Source organism: Haliotis cracherodii, unplaced genomic scaffold (assembly GCF_022045235.1).
Source record: "Haliotis cracherodii isolate W230 unplaced genomic scaffold, xgHalCrac1.p SCAF_12, whole genome shotgun sequence".
Lineage (NCBI taxonomy): Eukaryota > Metazoa > Mollusca > Gastropoda > Lepetellida > Haliotidae > Haliotis > Haliotis cracherodii.
The window spans coordinates 33590034-33609011 of record NW_027266267.1 but is presented as its reverse complement, the minus strand read 5'-3'; the positions used below and the strand labels follow the sequence as shown (position 1 = coordinate 33609011).

The 18978-nt window shown below is 39.9% G+C and overlaps 1 protein-coding gene across 2 annotated transcripts; it reads right to left on the bottom strand.

The window, feature by feature from the left end:
- Nucleotides 1-1199: 1199 nt before the first annotated feature.
- On the bottom strand, nt 1200-12803 carry LOC139457799 (uncharacterized). Of its 2 annotated transcripts, XM_071239145.1 has the most exons (11): nt 12313-12803; nt 10409-10759; nt 10076-10183; nt 9401-9502; nt 8142-8193; nt 6670-6713; nt 6403-6480; nt 4351-4402; nt 2869-2912; nt 2616-2693; nt 1200-2170 (listed from the first exon to the last, which is right to left on the bottom strand). In XM_071239145.1, the coding sequence occupies exons 1-11, from the start codon at nt 12410-12412 to the stop codon at nt 2064-2066; spliced, it is 1116 nt and encodes a 371-aa protein (XP_071095246.1). In that variant the 5' UTR covers nt 12413-12803; the 3' UTR covers nt 1200-2063. The 2 variants fall into 2 exon arrangements, with proteins under 2 accessions (XP_071095246.1, XP_071095247.1); XM_071239146.1 differs by lacking the exon at nt 10076-10183.
- Between the last annotated feature and the right edge of the window lie 6175 nt (nt 12804-18978).

The window sequence follows — 18978 nt, the reverse complement described above, 5'->3', positions numbered from 1 at the left end:
TATCAGCAAAAAATTACCCAAAGGTAAGATATACTAGTATATAAATATGTGCGACATATACTACACTGTCATGGTCCGAATTAGTATGTCTTACTGCAAGTAAAACACAAGACAAACAACGATAACGATGTAGAACATACAAGTACATGTATGTCATGTTTGTCTTACTTCGCACAGTTATTTTTGTTGGACATGCACATAGTGTTTGAGCTTCACTGTGCAATATTTTATCACTCAGTTATCACAAACTGTTTTTTCAAATAGCTGAAAGAAAATCAAAATCATCATGAACGAGCGAAGGCGCACGTAAGGACGCTGTATATCAATTGCAAGTTTGTGAAAAACATCGGTAGCTAAAGGTGTATGGTATCTCAGAATAAGTTGTAGTTCGAAGTTGTAGACACATGTACAAGAGATCGACCTAGACCACCGACTCCGTCTGATCCCGAGTCAAAACGTCATTCCATGGAATGGCACCATTCCACTTCTCCGGCATCAAAGACATTCAAGTTTTCAAGATCAGTGAGGAAAGTTAAGGCCACTGTATTTTGGGATACAAAACGTGTGATCCTTGTTCATTCATTACTGGAGATTTTATCAAAGAAATGCGGTGAGTTCTACTACTTCATGACAATGCCTCTTCTCACACCTCTCGACTGGCAAAGGCTCCGTGTGACAATGTGGGTTCGCAGGGCTTCCTCATCCTCCATCCTCGCCAGACATGACACCAAGTGATTTTCACTTCCTCATCCTCCATCCTCGCCAGACATGACACCAAGTGATTTTCACCTGTTTTCTAAACTGAGAGAACACCTTCGTCGAAAGCGCTATGACGACAACGATGACATCGAGGCTGCAGTGAATGTTTTTTTCAGGTGGCTTCAGAAAACTTCTTCCTGACTGGAATTGGAAAGCTCCACTATCGATATGAGAAGTGTATTGTAAAGCAGCGAGATTATGTTGAAAAATATAATTAAAAACAATTTCACAATTATGGTTTCGTTTGTTACGATTATAACTTTTTGACCAGCCCTCTTAGGCATCTTATTTGCCTTGTTTAAAAGGTAATATCATGGAAAGGGATATTTCCCTTTGTAAAACAAAAGGTATGAGGAGTAATCTCACCACAAGAGAGTGCTCAGCTGATGACAATTACTGAATATTATTTGAACTTGTATTTATTTTTTCACAGTGCAGGTACAATTGTTTACATGTCGAATCGTTTTACAATCGGCACAAAAGATAACAAGCTTTCAATTTACAATGCAATATGGTACATTCATACGTTAGCAAGTAGCAGAGTTATCGTGGCTGGGGTGACACCGTGACACTACCTGGCAGGCACTGGTTTGTCATATCTGTGATGCATGGACGTGTTGCTTGAAAGGTTCTTGTCTATGTTAATATTATATTCACAACTGAATTGGGATAGGTCAATGTCAAGACCTGCTTTGTATTGGGAACTTGTTGTTTGGGGTGTGACAGGGTGAGGAAGGTGAGGTTTGGGATGTGACAGGGTGGGGAAGGTGTGGCTTGGCATGTGACAGAATGGGGAAGGTATGGTTTGGGGTGTGACATAGTGAGTAAGGTGTGGCTTGGGATGCAACAGGGTGCGGAAGGTGTGGCTTGGGGTGAAGCTGTGGTTTCGGCTGTGACAGGGGATGGGAGGGGGTGTCTTTGTTGGTGAGGGGTGTGACAGGGGGCGGAAACGGATGTTTAGCGTATGTTAGGGGTGTGACAGAAGAGGATGGTGTGTTTGTAGCAATATTCCAACAATATCACGGCATGGGTCACAAGGAATGGGCGTCACATATTGCAGACATGTTTGGAATCGAACCCGGACCTTCAACATGACAAGCGACGGCTTATCCACTGTACCCCACAAGATGTATTATACATACACAGTTCCACAGTTCCAACTACAATAGGTTTATAATCGTTACGGTTCAAACCGTCATGTTAAAATGATGTACATGAATGAATAACTGCACGCTGTTGCTTAAATTGTGAAACTTGGAACACCTTTGCTTATGTTCAACTAAAATTAAAACTAATGTACATATTTATAATTCTTCAGCCAGATCATTTCCAGGGATAGGACTGACGATAACAGGAACAGTGGGCGGTTCTGGTATATCTTTCTCAACTTTGTTCACCGTAGCGTGGATATCTGAACAGAGATGTGAGGGTATTATGTTAGAGTAATTATTTGTTCGTTTGTTGTTTACGGTCGCACTCAGTAATATTACAAACATATGACGGCGTTAAGTAAATAATCGAGTCTGGAGTAGCCAATCAAGTGACTGACATCATGAGCATCGATCTATCATTGGGATCATCGATCTATGCAGGTCAACGAGCCTGACCAACCGATCCCGTTAGTCACCTCTTAGGGCAAGCATGGGATGCTGAAGACCGGATCTTGACGGGTGTTATGTAGGGTAGATACAAGTTACGTCAATCACACTGGGCCCATGTCCACTCGAAGTCAACTCATGTATTTAACAATCTCATATACCGGGATAGGTGCGTGCTCCGCAAAAGGTTATGATAACGAAATGTTGTCGTTTCTATGATTAAGTAATTTCCGCACAGAGCAGCTAAAGTCTCCGAACCTGTGACCCCATCTGTATTTCCGAGATTGTCGCTGGCCGGACTGACAACTGATGATCTCTGATAAAGGTCATTCTCCACTGCAAACAACCGAGATTAGTTTCAATATAAACTCACCAATATTTTTTTTTTTTATGTTTGCCAAAACCATTTCGTACATGCATCTATATTTATTGGTTTATTTATCCAGTTTACGAATGTATATGCGAGATTATAAATCAGTTTGTCAAAAAAGTAACACAAAAATGTACACACCCATTATATCTTCGTTACTTGAGTCGTTTTGGAAAGCTGAATTTCTGAAAGAAATATGCAGCATTAATATGTATCTGCTGAAGAAATGTGTAAATATCTATTCTCAACAATAACATTCAAGCAGCTTTCAATGCCAGGTTTAATTTTGTCAGTTCATGGATTACAAAGATGCTAACACAATGTGCAGATTTGACACGTAATACAAAAGAACATTCTATTGAATGTTTAGAGTTCACTTGATTAAATGAAAACTTTGAAATGAAAGTTCAAATTCACACCTTAACTGTCAAATCCAATCTTAAAGGACAAATATGTTTACTCTCTTATCTGGGATCGATGATTACTCCGTGGGTAATCTTGACAATTATAATAGTTGGGTAGCACACCATGCAGACGAAATCAGGGAGAATTCGTTATTATACAAATATAAATAGAGCCACGTGGCTCTGTAGCTTACCCGAATTATGGACACATACTTTTTATATCTCTTCAATTTTATAATGATTACATAGGAAAAACTTATTTCTGCAACATTGCCGATGGTTGAGTGTCAGTCATGGTTTCTTAAACAAATTTAAAATTTCTTTTGTTATTATTATTCACACATATTATAGTTCCAGCTTACAGCGCCTTGTGGATCTTGAGAATGTACAAATACATCTCAAGCATTGTCACAAGCTTGCATTACCACTGGTCTGTCTGTATCTAGCTAGCTAGCGCATCAGAGAAGAAGGTATCGCTCTTGACAAACGCGAGAGTAGTTTCATCAACCCAAGTAGATCGCGAAGTCGTCCAGTGTTCAAATCCCAACTTGACGATTTCGACCAGTGTAATGTTCGCCAAATTGTATATGGTTGGTATGTAGTGCGAAGCAACTGCCAACTCTAGATAGTATATATGACATGATAAAAACTGATTTTAATTATGAGGGTTTTATAGGAAGCTTACGGTTATCAATAAAACATATGGGATTTCGATGGTGTAAAACGCAGTCAAATTGCAGGGTGTTAATGGAACGGAAAGATATTGTTGCAAAGCGCATACAGTACTTACGAGTAATACAAAAATACCGAGATGAGAACCGGCCAATCGTCTTTATTTATTGATGAAACTATTCCATTTTCACAGAGCTTCAATTGTTGTTATCTAGGCATATTTGGTGTTCCGTTTTCACAGTAATCGGATACCTAACATCAGCACCTACTATTATGTGCTATCGAACTCGCCACTAGAACTAGTTTTTATCCGAGACAGGACATGCACATAGCCATCGTACTACTTGTCGCGGACCACCCTCTACCCCTTTCTTCACAATGGTGCGCCCCAGTGGGCTGACCTCATACATAGTCATATAGGGTTAATTGTCAGATCACAACTCAACTTATCCTAGCTGACCAGTAGTAGTTTAAACTTGGGTGAAAGTGGATAGGGTGTTGACAATAACGCCGAGTCTGGAATTCGCAATAATGGTAAAACACTCACCTGAGTCCGTTCTCAGTGGTTGGTGGATGCCGATTCTCCTTCACGATGTGTGCTTAAGAAATGTATGAAGACAAACATTACCCTTGAATTATTATTGATATACAGTTTAAAAACGTACATGATTCACCTTCGTCTGATACTCAGTGTGAAAAGCTGTTAAGCTGTTGAAACTGTTTTTACAATATACCACACTCCGGCGCAATGGTGACTTAGCATAACACCACTGCCACCATCTTCCCGAGGCAAGAGAGTTAACTGACTATAAAAGTCCGGTTTCCACCCTTGCCAAACTAGGCTGGTATTATAGGGTTACATTTTGGCTGGTCTAACGAGTCTATGCATAGTCCAATCAAAATCGCGAACCGAAATCGAAATCTGGTTCGTAAAACGTCGTGCAGTTTTCGGTCGATTGCAGGATTTGCAAAGCATGTGCACCACCAACTCGTTGTCAGCAGATATTTTCCAAATCCTATTATGTTTTTAATCAAGGTGCTCATGTGATTTGATGCATTTCGCGATGTAAGACCTGTTTTATCACAATGTAGATATTGATTATCGATCAGATCGTCCTGACTGGGCGCCACCATTTTGTGTGAAGCAAATGCAAGTGCAAAAGGTGAAATCTGATTGGTCCATATGAGAGGTTTAGAAGGGACATAACTGGTAATAGCCACTGGTGGCGCTACGATCGAGCCCAGTAATTACAGCCAAGTTCGGCAAGGGTGGAAACTGGACTTCTAAAGTCAATTAACTCTCTTGCCTCGGGAAGATGCACTGCCACAGGCTAATTTGCATATCACGTGACCGGACTTTTCTCTTGTTTGTATACAAACGCGCTTTTCAGAAATCAGAATAGAACTGACTAATGCAAGTATTTAGGGGCGCTTTACATATTATTTTGCATAATTATATAAATATGCTACTACAACTGCGACAGTGACAATACATATTCACACATCAAAAGTGACTGTATCGCTAGCTCTCCGTTGGGCTTCGATGACAGCATGTAGAGGCGTATAACCAATGTAAACATGGAATAACTACAAATGGAAATAGTTTTTCACGATTTAGGATATCTTCTCAATGAAAGTCAACAATTCTATGACATATGTTTATCTAGATATGTAGACTTGTCAAAAATGAGACAGATGGAAAGCATATGCAATATCTTAAATGGACTGTGAAAGATGTGACGAATCGTCAAATGACGCTGGCCTGTGGCAGAGGTACTGTGCTGGTCGCATGGAACTTAAGGTGACAATATACATGTAGAGATCAAACAGACGGACCATTTGTTGGTATCATCAAGGGTTAAGGTTGAACGTTGTCGCTCATTACGATGCATAACAATTCTCACAGTCTTGACTAGAAAAGCGGCAAATTTCCAACTCTCTAATATCCCAATAAATACACTATTTCGTCGATTTGTATTGACTTTTCTACCCAAAATGTAATGCCACAATTAGTTTGATGATTACAGTGACCACAAAATGGCGGTTTGTGACCTGTGATTTCATAGTTACGTATTATAATGTAAAATTTCACGACATTCACTGAGTACTTTTCTATAAACATTAGCTTCACCTTGGCGTGGATATCTGAACAGAGATTGAGGGTATTATGTAAGAGTAATTATTTGTTTGTTTGTTGTTTACGGTCGCACTCAGTTATATTACAAACATATGACGGCGTTAAGTAAATAATCGAGTCTTGACTAGCCAATCAATTGACTGACAGCATGAGCATCGATCTTTGCAATTGGGATCATCGATCTATGCAGGTCAGCGAGCCTGACCAACCGATCCCGTAAGTCACCTCTTAGGGCAAACATGGGATGCTGAAGACCTGTTCTAACCCTGATCTTGACGGGTCTTATGTAGAGTAGATACAAGTTACGTCACATACACTGGCCCCATGTCCACTGTAGGCCAACTCATGTATTTAACGTGATATACCTGGATAGGTGCGTGCTCCGCAAAAGGTTATGAAAACGAAATTTTGTCGTTTCTATGATTATGTAATTTCCGCACAGAGCAGCTAAAGTCTCCGAACCTGTGACCCCATCTGTATTTCCGAGATTGTCGCTGGCCGGACTGACAACTGATGATCTCTGATAAAGGTCATTCTCCACTGCAAACAACCGAGATTAGTTTCAATATAAACTCAGCAATATTTTTTTTTTATGTTTGCCAAACCATTTTCGTACATGCATCAATATTTATTGGTTTATTTATTTATTTATTCATTTATCCAGTTTTCGAATGTATATGCGAGATTATAAATCATTTTGTCAAAAAAAGTAATACAAAATGTACACACCCATTATATCTTCGTTACTTGAGTCGTTTTGGAAAGCTGAATTTCTGAGAGAAATATGCAACATTAATATGTATCTACTGAAGAAATGTGTAAATATCTATTCTCAACAATAACATTCAAGTAGCTTTTTAATTTTGTCAGTTCATGGATTACAAAGATGCTAACACAATGTGCAGATTTGACACCTACTACAAAAGAACATTCCATTGAATGTTTAGAGTTCACTTGATTAAATGAAAACTTTGAGATGAAAGTTAAAATTAACACCTTAACTGTCAAATCAAATCTTAAAGGACAAATATGTTTACTCTCTTATCTGGGATCGATGATTACTCCGTGGGTAATCTTGACAATTATAATAGTTGGGTAGCACACCATGCAGACGAAATCAGGGAGAATTCGTTATTATACAAATATAGATAGAGCCACGTGGCTCTGTAGCTTACCCGAATTATGGACACATACTTTTTATATCTCTTCAATTTTATAATGATTACATAGGAAAAACTTATTTCTGCAACATTGCCGATGGTTGAGTGTCAGTCATGGTTTCTTAAACAATTTTTTTTTAAAAACTGTAATTATTATTCACACACAATTATAGTTCCAGCTTACAGCGCCTTGTGGGTCTTGAGAATGTACAAATACATCTCAAGCATTGTCACAAGCTTGCATTACCACTGGTCTGTCTGTATCTAGCTAGCTAGCGCATCAGAGAAGAAGGTATCGCTCTTGACAAACGCGAGAGTAGTTTCATCAACCCAAGTAGATCGCGAAGTCGTCCAGTGTTCAAATCCCAACTTGACGATTTCGACAAGTGTGCTGTTCGCTAATTTGTATATGATTGGTATGTAGTGCGAAGCAACTGCCAACTCTAGATAGTATATATGACATGATGAAAACTGATTTTAATTATGAGGGTTTTATAGGAAGCTTACGGTTATCAATAAAACATATGGGATTTCGATGGTGTAAAACGCAGTCAAATTGCAGGGTGTCAATGGAACGGAAAGATATTGTTGCAAAGCGCATACAGTACTTACGAGTAATACAAAAATACCGAGATGAGAACCGGCCAATCGTCTTTATTTATTGATGAAACTATTCCATTTTCACAGAGCTTCAATTGTTGTTATCTAGGCATATTTGGTGTTCCGTTTTCACAGTAATCGGATACCTAACATCAGCACCTACTATTATGTGCTATCGAACTCGCCACTAGAACTAGTTTTTATCCGAGACAGGACATGCACATAGCCATCGTACTACTTGTCGCGGACCACCCTCTACCCCTTTCTTCACAATGGTGCGCCCCAGTGGGCTGACCTCATACATAGTCGTATAGGTTTAATTGTCAGATCACAACTCAACTTATCCTAGCTGACCAGTAGTAGTTTAAACTTGGGTGAAAGTGGATAGGGTGTTGACAATAACGCCGAGTCTGGAATTCGCAATAATGGTAAAACACTCACCTGAGTCCGTTCTCAGTGGTTGATGGATGCCGATTCTCCTTCACGATGTGTGCTTAAGAAATGTACGAAGACAAACATTATCCTTGTTTTATTGTTGAATTCAGTTAAAAAACGTACATGATTCACCTTCGTCTGATACTCAGTGTGTATAGCTGTTTAGCGTTAGGAACAGTCTGTTGTTACTATATACATGTACCACACTCCGGCGCAGTGATGATCCAGCAAAACACCACTGCCTCAGGCTAATTTGTATATCACGTGACCGAACTTTTCTCTTGTTTGTAAACAAACGCGCTTTTTCAAAAATCCGAATAGAACGGACTAATGAAAGTATTTTGGGTAGCTTTACATACTATTTTGCATAATTATAGAAATATGCTACTACAACTGCGATATTGAGTTGCATGACAATGCATATTTACACATCAAAGTGACTGTATCGCTAGCTCTCCGAAGGGCTTCGATGACAGCACGTGAAGTCATACAACCAATGGAAACATGGAATAACTACACATTGAAAAAGTATTTCACAATTGAGGATAGTTTCTCAATGAAAGTCAACAATTCTATGTTATATGTTTATCTAGATATGTAAACTTGTCAAAAATGAGACAGATGGAAAGCATATGCAATATCTTAAAGACTGTGAAAGGTGTGACGAATCGTTACATGACGCTGGCCCGAGGCAGAGGTACTGTGCTGGTCGCTTGGCACTCTAGGTGACAATATACAAGTAGAGATTAAAGAGAAGGACCAATTGTTGGTATGGAAAGTACGTAGCACAGCAAATTCGTAATCAAACATAACGTTGGTAAATTAAACAAGCTTCGCAAGTTTTTGTTACATCGCGGGTTTAGATGGAACGTTGTCGCTCATTAGGATGGATAACATTTGTCACAGTCTGGAATAGAAAAGCCCCAAATCTCAAACTCTCTGTTATCCCAATAAATACACTATCTTCGTCGATTTTTATTGTCTTTTCTGCCCAAACTGTATTGCCACAAGTAGTTTGGAGATTACAGTGACCGCAACATGACGTTTTGTGACCTCTGATTTCATAATTATATATTATAATGTAAAATTTAACGACAATCACTGAGAACTTTTCTATAAATATTAGCTTTCGCGGTGAAACGGCGGTCAAATTATCTGTTTCAATCAGAGGCGTTTTTTGTGATACCTTCGACTGACGAATCTGAATTGCTTAATTTCAAGAATTTTGCATAATCTGTTTCATGGATAGACTTGATAGACGATACCGTTACAGGTGCGATGCCTCCTTCTCCTGACACACACGACTCCAAGGATGAAGATCATGATGAAGACAACTCCCCCTCCTCCTCCAGCCGCAGCGTAAACAACTTGACAATAATAAAACAAAACAACATTTTCAACATACGTAAATTGTGAAATCTATCAACTTTTAGTACAGTGAATGTGCCAAACACATTTCAATGAAAAACGCCAAAACCGTGTGATGTATCTACATTATTCAAGCATGAAGTGTTTGTTGATCAACTGTAGAATCGTTATCTCAATGTATTTATCGTTTCCCTAATACTAATATCCAAATTATATTTTTTAAATCTTAAATTTACATACATGATGTTGATTTGATTTTCGTAAAGTATCTTTCATGATCACCCTAATATCACACTGTACTATGTATAGACAACTTGATAATAAAAACAGAACATTACATAACTTTACGTTTAAAATAATTAACTATAGAAGACCGTGTTTATGTTCGCTTGTATCATTTTTTGCCTTTGTTTTTAGAATCCTACAGGTGTTCGAATAGTCATTTTCGTTTTACCAGAATCAATGAATAGTATTGTGCAGTGCTAGTACACTCAAAATGTGTTATGTGTCAGCATATGAAAGCAACTTTGAAATTTGGTTAACAAAGTTCGGGACATGGCAGATCATGTTACTGTTTTGTGTATCTGTACTGCTGTTGTCCAAATCAAAGGGCCCGAACGCTGTTGACGACGTTGACGATCCATATGTCCAGGTACTTGCACGACCTACAGTCGTTACATCTTGAAAACAAGACAAGTTTGTTATGCTCTGGTGTGTTGGATAACTCAAAGTAAATAGTGGTTAACATAGCAATATATTTTATTACAATCGATAATATAAATAATGGTGAAGGAAGAACTCCAAGCCTGACAAATGAGAAACAAAATAAAGAATGTAATATGATGTCACTCACCATTATTGATAAACAAGGTGACAGGATGTGAAAAGAGACAATGAACACTTACTGATAATACATTTGTTACTTTTTAGTCTTGTAACCTGTGTAGTGCCAGTCACAGCGTTATCCTCACAATACCACACAGATCCATTGTCTAGCGTAGAGTTTATTGTGAGAGTTATATTGTGTTGAAGGTCGTCACAGCTAAAAGTGAAACGACCTTTGTACTTGATTGGAGACGAGCTTATTTTCCCCAATGAGCACATTTCTTTTGCTCCCTCGGCATTGGTAGTGAAAGCTTGATTGTCATTCAGATACCACTTCATACCACTGATACCACGACTTCTATTGGTGCATACCAGGGTGAAGAGGCCGCCATCTGTTGCGGTGGGTGGAGAACTGAAGAGATGCAAGGAACCTGCAATACAAACCGTCCTCAAACACCTGACGATGATGACAAAGGGGAACATGAAACAACAATAAGTGAATAATACTAGTTTACTACGGGAACGTACTCAATGGTCAAGTGTGCCTATCATGTTAGATAAGGTTTATGATACTCTTCTCAAACTAATATGTCTTACAACTTAAAATTTCCAAATTGTATGAGATATTAGCTTCAAGTAATAGCTGTATGATGAGAATGATTTGTCAAACATTCATTCACTCAGTGGGCGGGTGGGTAGACTTGTGGTTAAAGCGTTCGTTCGTCACGCCGAAGACCCGGGCTCGATTCCCGACATGGGTACAATGTGTGAAGCCCTTTTCTGGTGTCCCCCGCAGTCAAATTGCTGGAATATTGCTAAAAGCGGCGTTAAACGTCACTTCCTCACTTACTCATTCACTCAAAACGTCATGCCGCGTACGAGTCTCCCAACAGCGATTTGAGGGAGTATGTCTCACTCTTCTTGCAGTGCCTGGCCGCCAAGTTCAGCTATGGTGGTCGGCGGCCTACGACACGTCTCCCTGTCATGTCCCAGGCGTATTCAATGGGGGAACGCTTGGTATTCCTTGCTGGACATGGCATTCTGTCGACGTTGTGCTGGTGGTGGCGAGCATTGACTGTTTGTGCACGGTGAGCACAGGCCTTGTCGCCCTGAAAGACGAAACTTCGACCCACAGGCCTGCAAACGGGACAACATAGTGTCAGTATGTTGTACCCAATAGTACTGTCCTGTGACCCTTCCTTGCACAATATGGAGTGGGTTTTAGTCATCGTGACGCCACTCCTCGCCAAAACCGATGTACCACCAAATCTGTGATGAGGTCCTAGGTAGACAATGGCTTGATTCGACCACGAACACGAACACGACCACGAACACGAACACGACCACACCTATCCAAGAAGTGCAAAGTGAATCGGGACTCATCTGACAACATGACTCGAAACCAGCGACTATTACACAAGTTTCGACGTTGTGGACACCATTGACGTCTGTTGGGAATATGGCGATTTGAAAGGTGCGACACAACACGTGCAAACTATCGGATGTGCTTTCGTGTTAAATTGTACAGCCAAAAACGTTCTTGCACAGGATGTTTCTCGCCAACAATTTGTTCTGATACGTGGTATCAAACATAACATATATATTTCATGATTCCTTACTTTTTTGACGGGTATATAGCCTGTTTGAGGAATGAGGGTGTGGTGTGGGGTGGGGTTTATGGGAGAGAGCTATACATACACAATCGTATAGTTTCTGTTTTGGGATGGCCAAATACATAGAAGTAGCTAATGCACCGCTTTTCTTGTTTCGATTAAAATTAGACAAATTATTTACTTTTTAGACACGAGAAACAAAATCAGACAAAATATTGGCAGAATAACTAGCTTTCCTTCTTCTCTTGATAAGTTCATTGTTTACTAATGAAATGTAAACAGTCCGGAAAAGTTATCTTAAACCTAACACAATAACTGTGGTGGGATTATGATGTAAATAAACAAAGGAAAGGAACTGTAGTGACACTCACCTCCTTTGCAAAGAGCAGTGAAATTACATAGCAGTATAATAATCAGCAGGTTTTCCATCTTCTCAAACGTTCGCTTTTTGAAGGCACCAATTCGAGACATTGTCGTAACACATTAAAGTTATAGGATCAGTTTGAACCGACTGAGGTAGTTACACACTTATTGCCGTTGCCAGGTATCCTCCCAACACCCAGTACGTCTCGCATTCCAACACCGAAAATTGTGAGGTCAGTCAAAATATTGTTTCCAGTAATAATTCCAGGGAGAAACAAATCTGAAAGGAAAACATAAACACTGCTAGATTTTGTTGTCACACTTAACTCCCTTTGAATCATCAGTTCGTCAAAAGCCGTCTACTTCACAGTCATGCTCCCATGGTCTGTTCACAACACATATCACAGGCTTTTGATATTGACTCTCTCAATAAGTCGTCATATTTCTCAGATGGGGGTTTGTGCATTTCAACACTCTCGTTCAGTGGGTGCAGTCCGCATCTGGATTCACACACTCGTTCACAGCAGGAACTAGAATCGGGATCCTTTTTCTTTTGTTAGATAACGTAACTCCCGGAAACATGACTCTATTCATAGAGCACTTTGCAGAGTAAAGTGGATATTCTCGATAACAGGATCTTACAACCAGGAACTAATGTGTTAGTGAAACTTGCCTGACAAGTAGAGAAAGAAATAATGATAATCCAAATTACGCACAAACGCACACATAAAATCACGCGCAAACACGCGGTCGCACCCACAAACGCAACTTCAAGCAAACCTTTAATATTTTCTATGGCGAAACGTACAAGAGCGGAAGGTCGGGGTTCGATCCCCGTTAAAAGATGGTACTGGTTGTTACCCTGTCTGGCGCTCGGCATAAGGTGCTAAAACAAGGACTGGTCGGCTCGGAGTCAGTATACTGTGTCTGAGTGGGGTATTCATGTTAAACTGCGGCATCAGTCCAGACTAGTACAATCAGACACACACACACACACACACACACACACACACACACACACACACACACACACACACACACACACACACACACACACACACACACACACACACACACACACACACACTTGTGTATTATGATAAACAGGCATGTTGTTCATCAATGTAAGATAGTCAATGATAACTTATCGTAAACTGCCGGATAGTTTTCCTCGTAGTCAGTTTACATAACACAACACTTCGCTACATCGCATTTTACTGAGGACTGTTTTCCTTTATTCTCGTCTAAAATTTGCTGAAACTGTTGCAGTTAACACCCCTGTCTGATCCGTGAAGATCCGGGTTAGAACTGATTTTCAGCAACCCGTGCTTGTCGTATGAGGCGACTAACGGGATCGGGTGGTCAGGCTGCTGACCTGGTTGATGCATTTCATTGTACACCTGTACATCGTACAAGTGCGTAGGTCGAAGCTCATGATGTCAATCACAGTATGGTCTGGTCCAGACACCATCATTTACAAACCGATGGTAAGACAGGGTAACAACCAGTACAAACCGCTGACATATTGCTTGAATTCTGCGGCATCAAACAAAAACAAAACAAACAAAAACAAAAAAACAAACAAGCCTTGTCCAGAGCCTTGCTTCCTCGATTATTTACAGGTGATTGTTGTTTCGGGAATGTTATATTTTTTTAAACAAAACAATGACGCCTAATAATATTATTAATTTGGGAAATAAATGCATGATCAACATTTACATATCCCCACCATTTAAGGTCTAAGTGTGCACCACGTAAATTCTATTTGAATCAGAAATTAGATATGTTTAATATTTTGATGACGTCAACCGATTTACCCACTGTCCAGAATTTAACCATTTTACTTACAACTTGCGACTTGTGTAAATTACATCTATATTGTACATTGTACATTACACCCGCTCACACCGTACACACTGTAGAACTGGCCTATGGCCTACGCTGCTTGATGAATGGAAAGTCAAAACATCGATGCCCCAGTCAACTAAGTCGACGTTTATCGCTTTGCAGCGTTGCGCCCCTTGGGCGATACCAGGAATCTATGATCGTGGGTTTAGATCCAGTTTTAGTTCTGATTTTGTTCATAAATGTATAAGCATCATACCGGCTTTCATTATTGTTAAAATTCTACTGATAAATTCTAAAACCCGATTTTCTCCCACAATGAAACGCGTTGATGTATAAAAAGTGATATAAATACTATTCAAAGCGAAACTGTAGGAAACTAACTAAATCTCTCATTCAAACATCAACATTTTATTGTGTACATTTGGTTCTGAATTATCTATTCACGGAATTTCTCAGGGCACATCTGTACGCCGGCAAGGTCCCAGTACCAAGTACCGGGTTGTGTGAACAATATTCTGCCATGTAATCTTCAGTGTGTCATTACATGAATCGAAAACACATATTCATGAACTATATCAAATTAGTAGAAACTTGACTGAATGTAGAGCCATGGGAATCAACGTTTGACATGGGATTCAATCTGGCGAGGTATCCTTGCGAGTGTGCTTGCTAAATTTCGCCACGCGTTATCTCTCCACGCAACCTATACAAAATACAATTTTTGGCTTCATAAAACAGGAAGTTATACTCTTCAATACAGTATTATCTTCATTGTTGAACAAATCACTTGTTACTGTGGACATCATAAGTCCAAATCATGCGTGAAAACATATATTTTACAAGCATGCTCAAAAGGAAATGTGGCACCAGTAAATACTGATGACAGGGAGTAAGGTGCGTGGACAGAGGGTGTTGGGTGGCATGTGCATGTAGCATGCATGCCATGTAGCATGTCAGTGCTTACGGAGTGCCTGGTCAATCATGATTATTGACAGGCCGCCGTCTTATAGTTGGAATAATGCCGGCGTTAATTAACTACAAAAAGCTTAAATTTATTTTGAGCATAGCGCATATGAAAATATCCGTATATTCCTCATCTCTAATTAATAACTTCTTTATCTACTGGTTAATCAATAAAAACAATTTTTTTATAATTGTTAAAATATTTTTTTCCATTCACGTTAACATATTAACCTAGGCTAGTTATTTCAACGATAATACAGAATGTGGCAAGATGAGCGCCCCCCTTTTTTATGGATTTTAACAGAATGAAAATCCTCTGCAACATGTACACACAACGCTTTACGTCCATCAATACCTCGCCGGTTAAGTAGTTCACAATGAGGATTTGTCACCTTGTTAACTTGGCTTAAATATACTTGCCAAAGAATTATTGCATTTTCGAAAATAACAGTTGATTACAGAAACACAGACAGGCATCTGGGATGCTAATGGATGGCTATAAGAACAAGACAGGACTAGATGGCACAAGACAATCAACAGAACATGTTGGCGGTGTATTGTAAGGTGACAGGTGTGTGCGGTCAAAACATGAACGTTTGAGAGAACCCCGAATAGTCCGAATCAATCTCCCAATGACACTTTAAGGGCGTCTGGTCCTCTGCTCCTACAGCGCATGGCCCAGTTCCGGCGACGTTCCAGGTGGCCTTCGACGTCAGCGTAAGGTCAGATCATGTCCCAGATGTCCTCTGTGGGGGAATGGTCAGGACGCATGACTGGCCTCTATTGTGATGCTTTGCTGCTATATTCAGTTATTCACGGTGGGAACGAGCGTTCCCGACAAAACTTGGACAAGCATAGCCCGCAAACGGCACAACTACTCGCGCCAGTACTTTTGTTGTTTCGGTTGTACTTCCAGTGACTCTTCCAATGACAAAATGCTGTGGCGTTCTGGAGGTCAGGGTGATCCCGCCCCATATCATTTCAGACCAACCCCAAAATCTGTCACGTCGCCTTACGTTGACGTTCGCTTGACGTTCATAAGGACGACTCCAGAAACGCCCACGACTATCCAGCAAATACAGATTGAATCTGGACTCATCTGAAAACATTACACGAGACCATCGGCGACTCCCCACGTTGTAATCCTCGTACAGCATTTGTGTCGGGCAAGCATATGCAGATTTGTTAACGGTGGTACAACACGTGGTCGAGGAGCATGTACATTAGATTTTTGGTATCTGCAGAAACCTGTCCCAAAGTCTACAAATCACAGACTGAGACACGTTGAACATCATGACCACCTCTCGCTGAGTTCTGATAGTTTGAAGCACGACCATGACCCTTAGACATTCACCATGCTGCAGACGACGCGATTCCACTCTCATCGATAATACTACACTGAAGCACGCATAAAGAGCTTACCTATTGCTATGTATAATGAAACTGAACAATAGTACTAGGTCAGATTTGACGTCTTTTCACTGAAATGTCAAAATCAAGAATGACGCCCTACCCACGTGCACCGAGGAATTACCACGGTTCGCTTTAGATATTATTTTTACACCCTCAGGTCAATAAACGCAATTTAGTCTACATTAATACAATGTCATGTATTTCCTTTCACTTATAACGAAACAAACGAAAACATATAGTTGTTTTGCTTTTCAAAACAGGGAGTAATAGTCAAGAGAGTATTATCTGAAATTTAGTCTAATGCATATGTTGGTGCAAACATCACGATCCAAATCATGCAGGAAAGCATGTGCAACTTTTCAGTACCAAAGCTCTGAAATAAATCATTTGAATGAACTGTAGAGAATTGTAACGGTTACCTTAATTTTTGCTGTCATGATGACATGCACAGCAGGAAACTAATCATCCCTTCATGGTCATTTGGGAGGCACTGCTGGTCCAGTCGTCTAACTTGCCGCGATTCGCTGTACAGAGTTGCGTACCTCAGGCACGCCAGAAAACTATGATTGTGGGTTCGAATCCCGGTTCGCCTCGATTATGTTTCTAGGTTTGTCAGCACCATACCCGTGCTCGTGGTTTTCACCGAAGTAGTAAACGTCTGAGACTTGTATCACTTCGGGCTTTCCTCCCACATTAAGCCGACACGCCTTGATATAAATGTTAAAAGCGGCGTTAAACCAAACTCACTCACTCAATCCCTCATATTAACATTAACACATTTGATACATTATCCACCTCATATACTGCTTTATGCGTCAATCAACCTTTTTCCTTTATGCTATTGTTAACAAACATTTATTCAAAATTGAGCCAACTAACATAGTTAAAATATGCTGTATTCAGAATGGGTTATTCAGAATGAGTTATCCAGAATGAGTTATTGAACGTTAACGTTCAACACAAGTTTCTTCAATCTAGTTGTGACAGACTTAAGCTGTTTCCCAGCCTACATTTGTGAAGTGAGCTGGTCATTCAGGACACAAAGACAAGATTTCACATGTAAATATGACTTAATTCAATTGAGTCTCCATGTTTCAGATTAACAGATACTTCATTTTGTGTTAGGATTGTAGTTGAATGTGGAGCCATGTCTTTTGTCATCCCCCACGTTTCAAAATTGCACGGATTAACTTATGATTTACCTCAGATGTCTATGACCATGTTAGACTAATGGTTAACGATCCAAACAATTATCGGGGATTAACATTGTTGGAAGAATATTGACGAGTATAAACAACACGAGGTTAAAACTGTGGTTCGAATTACAAAACTTCTTACAAAATGTCTTAAGCTCAATCTGGATTCCGAGAAGAATACTCGACAACTTACATGTCAACTTTAACAAATGCTTAAGTAACAACCTAGAACAGTTTTATTGCATTTTGTGTGCATCTTGTGGACATTTATGGTAATATTAAGAAATAAACGATGAGTGGGATTTGTTTAATAACACCAAAAGCCATGCATTATGATGGGAGTATAGCACTAGGGAAGGATGCATTTCCCGTATAACCAAAAAGAGGTGGACTATGTATTATATATGTTGCTTTCCGTAACAGGAAGTAATATTCACCAATAGAGTATCTGTTAGTTTTCGAGAGGGTATCGACATCGTACAGGAAATCATTACACATGTGCCAATGTTTCAGCTCTGTTTCAATTGTGAAACCAACATCAAGTTTCCGTTATATGATATGATTTAAAGTGATAAAATTTAATGAGTAATGTTTCAACCTCAATCTATACAATTCATGCTAACAACACGCTCAGCAGGAAACTAAACATGAGTGTATGAAAATATCACTCAAGAGGGGAAATTTCTGAAGGGCAGAAATATGGCTTGAAAGTCGGCTCATCCTATCTATTGAATGTAACATAGTGAAAAAGTGTGTTATCGTCCTTCTGTACGCCTCAAACCTTACACTCCTTTTATACCTATGCATGCACCATGTGCATCGTAAACGCCATATACTTAAAACACTGTGTACATCTTATATAAGATAGAGTAGAATAGGTCTTCAGCAACCCATGTTTGACGTAAAAGGCGACTATGCTTGTCGTAGGAGGCGACTAACGGGATTGGGTGGTCAGGCTCGCTGACTTGGTTGATGCATGTCATCGATCCCAATTGCGTGGATCGATGCTCATGATATCAATCACTGGATTGTCGGGCCCAGACTAAATTATTTACAGACATATAACTGGAATATTGCTGAGTGCGGCGTTAAACAACAAACCAACCAATATATATATTCATATACATCGTGGGGGCAGGGGTGTCCCAGTCGCCAAAGGCGCTGTTAATCGGAGTGAACGTCAGAAACAAATGATCGCAGGTTCGAATCCCGGTTCGCCCCGATTGTGTTTCTCGGTTTGCCAGCACCATACCC

Bases quoted from the DNA above. Each gene is read 5' to 3' on its own strand.
- LOC139457799 (XM_071239145.1), bottom strand. From the start codon at position 12,412: ATGTCTCGAATTGGTGCCTTCAAAAAGCGAACGTTTGAGAAGATGGAA. The intron at 9,503-10,075 runs GTAACATGATCT...ATTATTGTCAAG, and splicing joins CAGTACAGATACACAAAACA to TTGTTTACGCTGCGGCTGGA. The intron at 8,194-9,400 runs GTATCGTCTATC...ACATTTCTTAAG, and splicing joins GAGGCATCGCACCTGTAACG to CACACATCGTGAAGGAGAAT.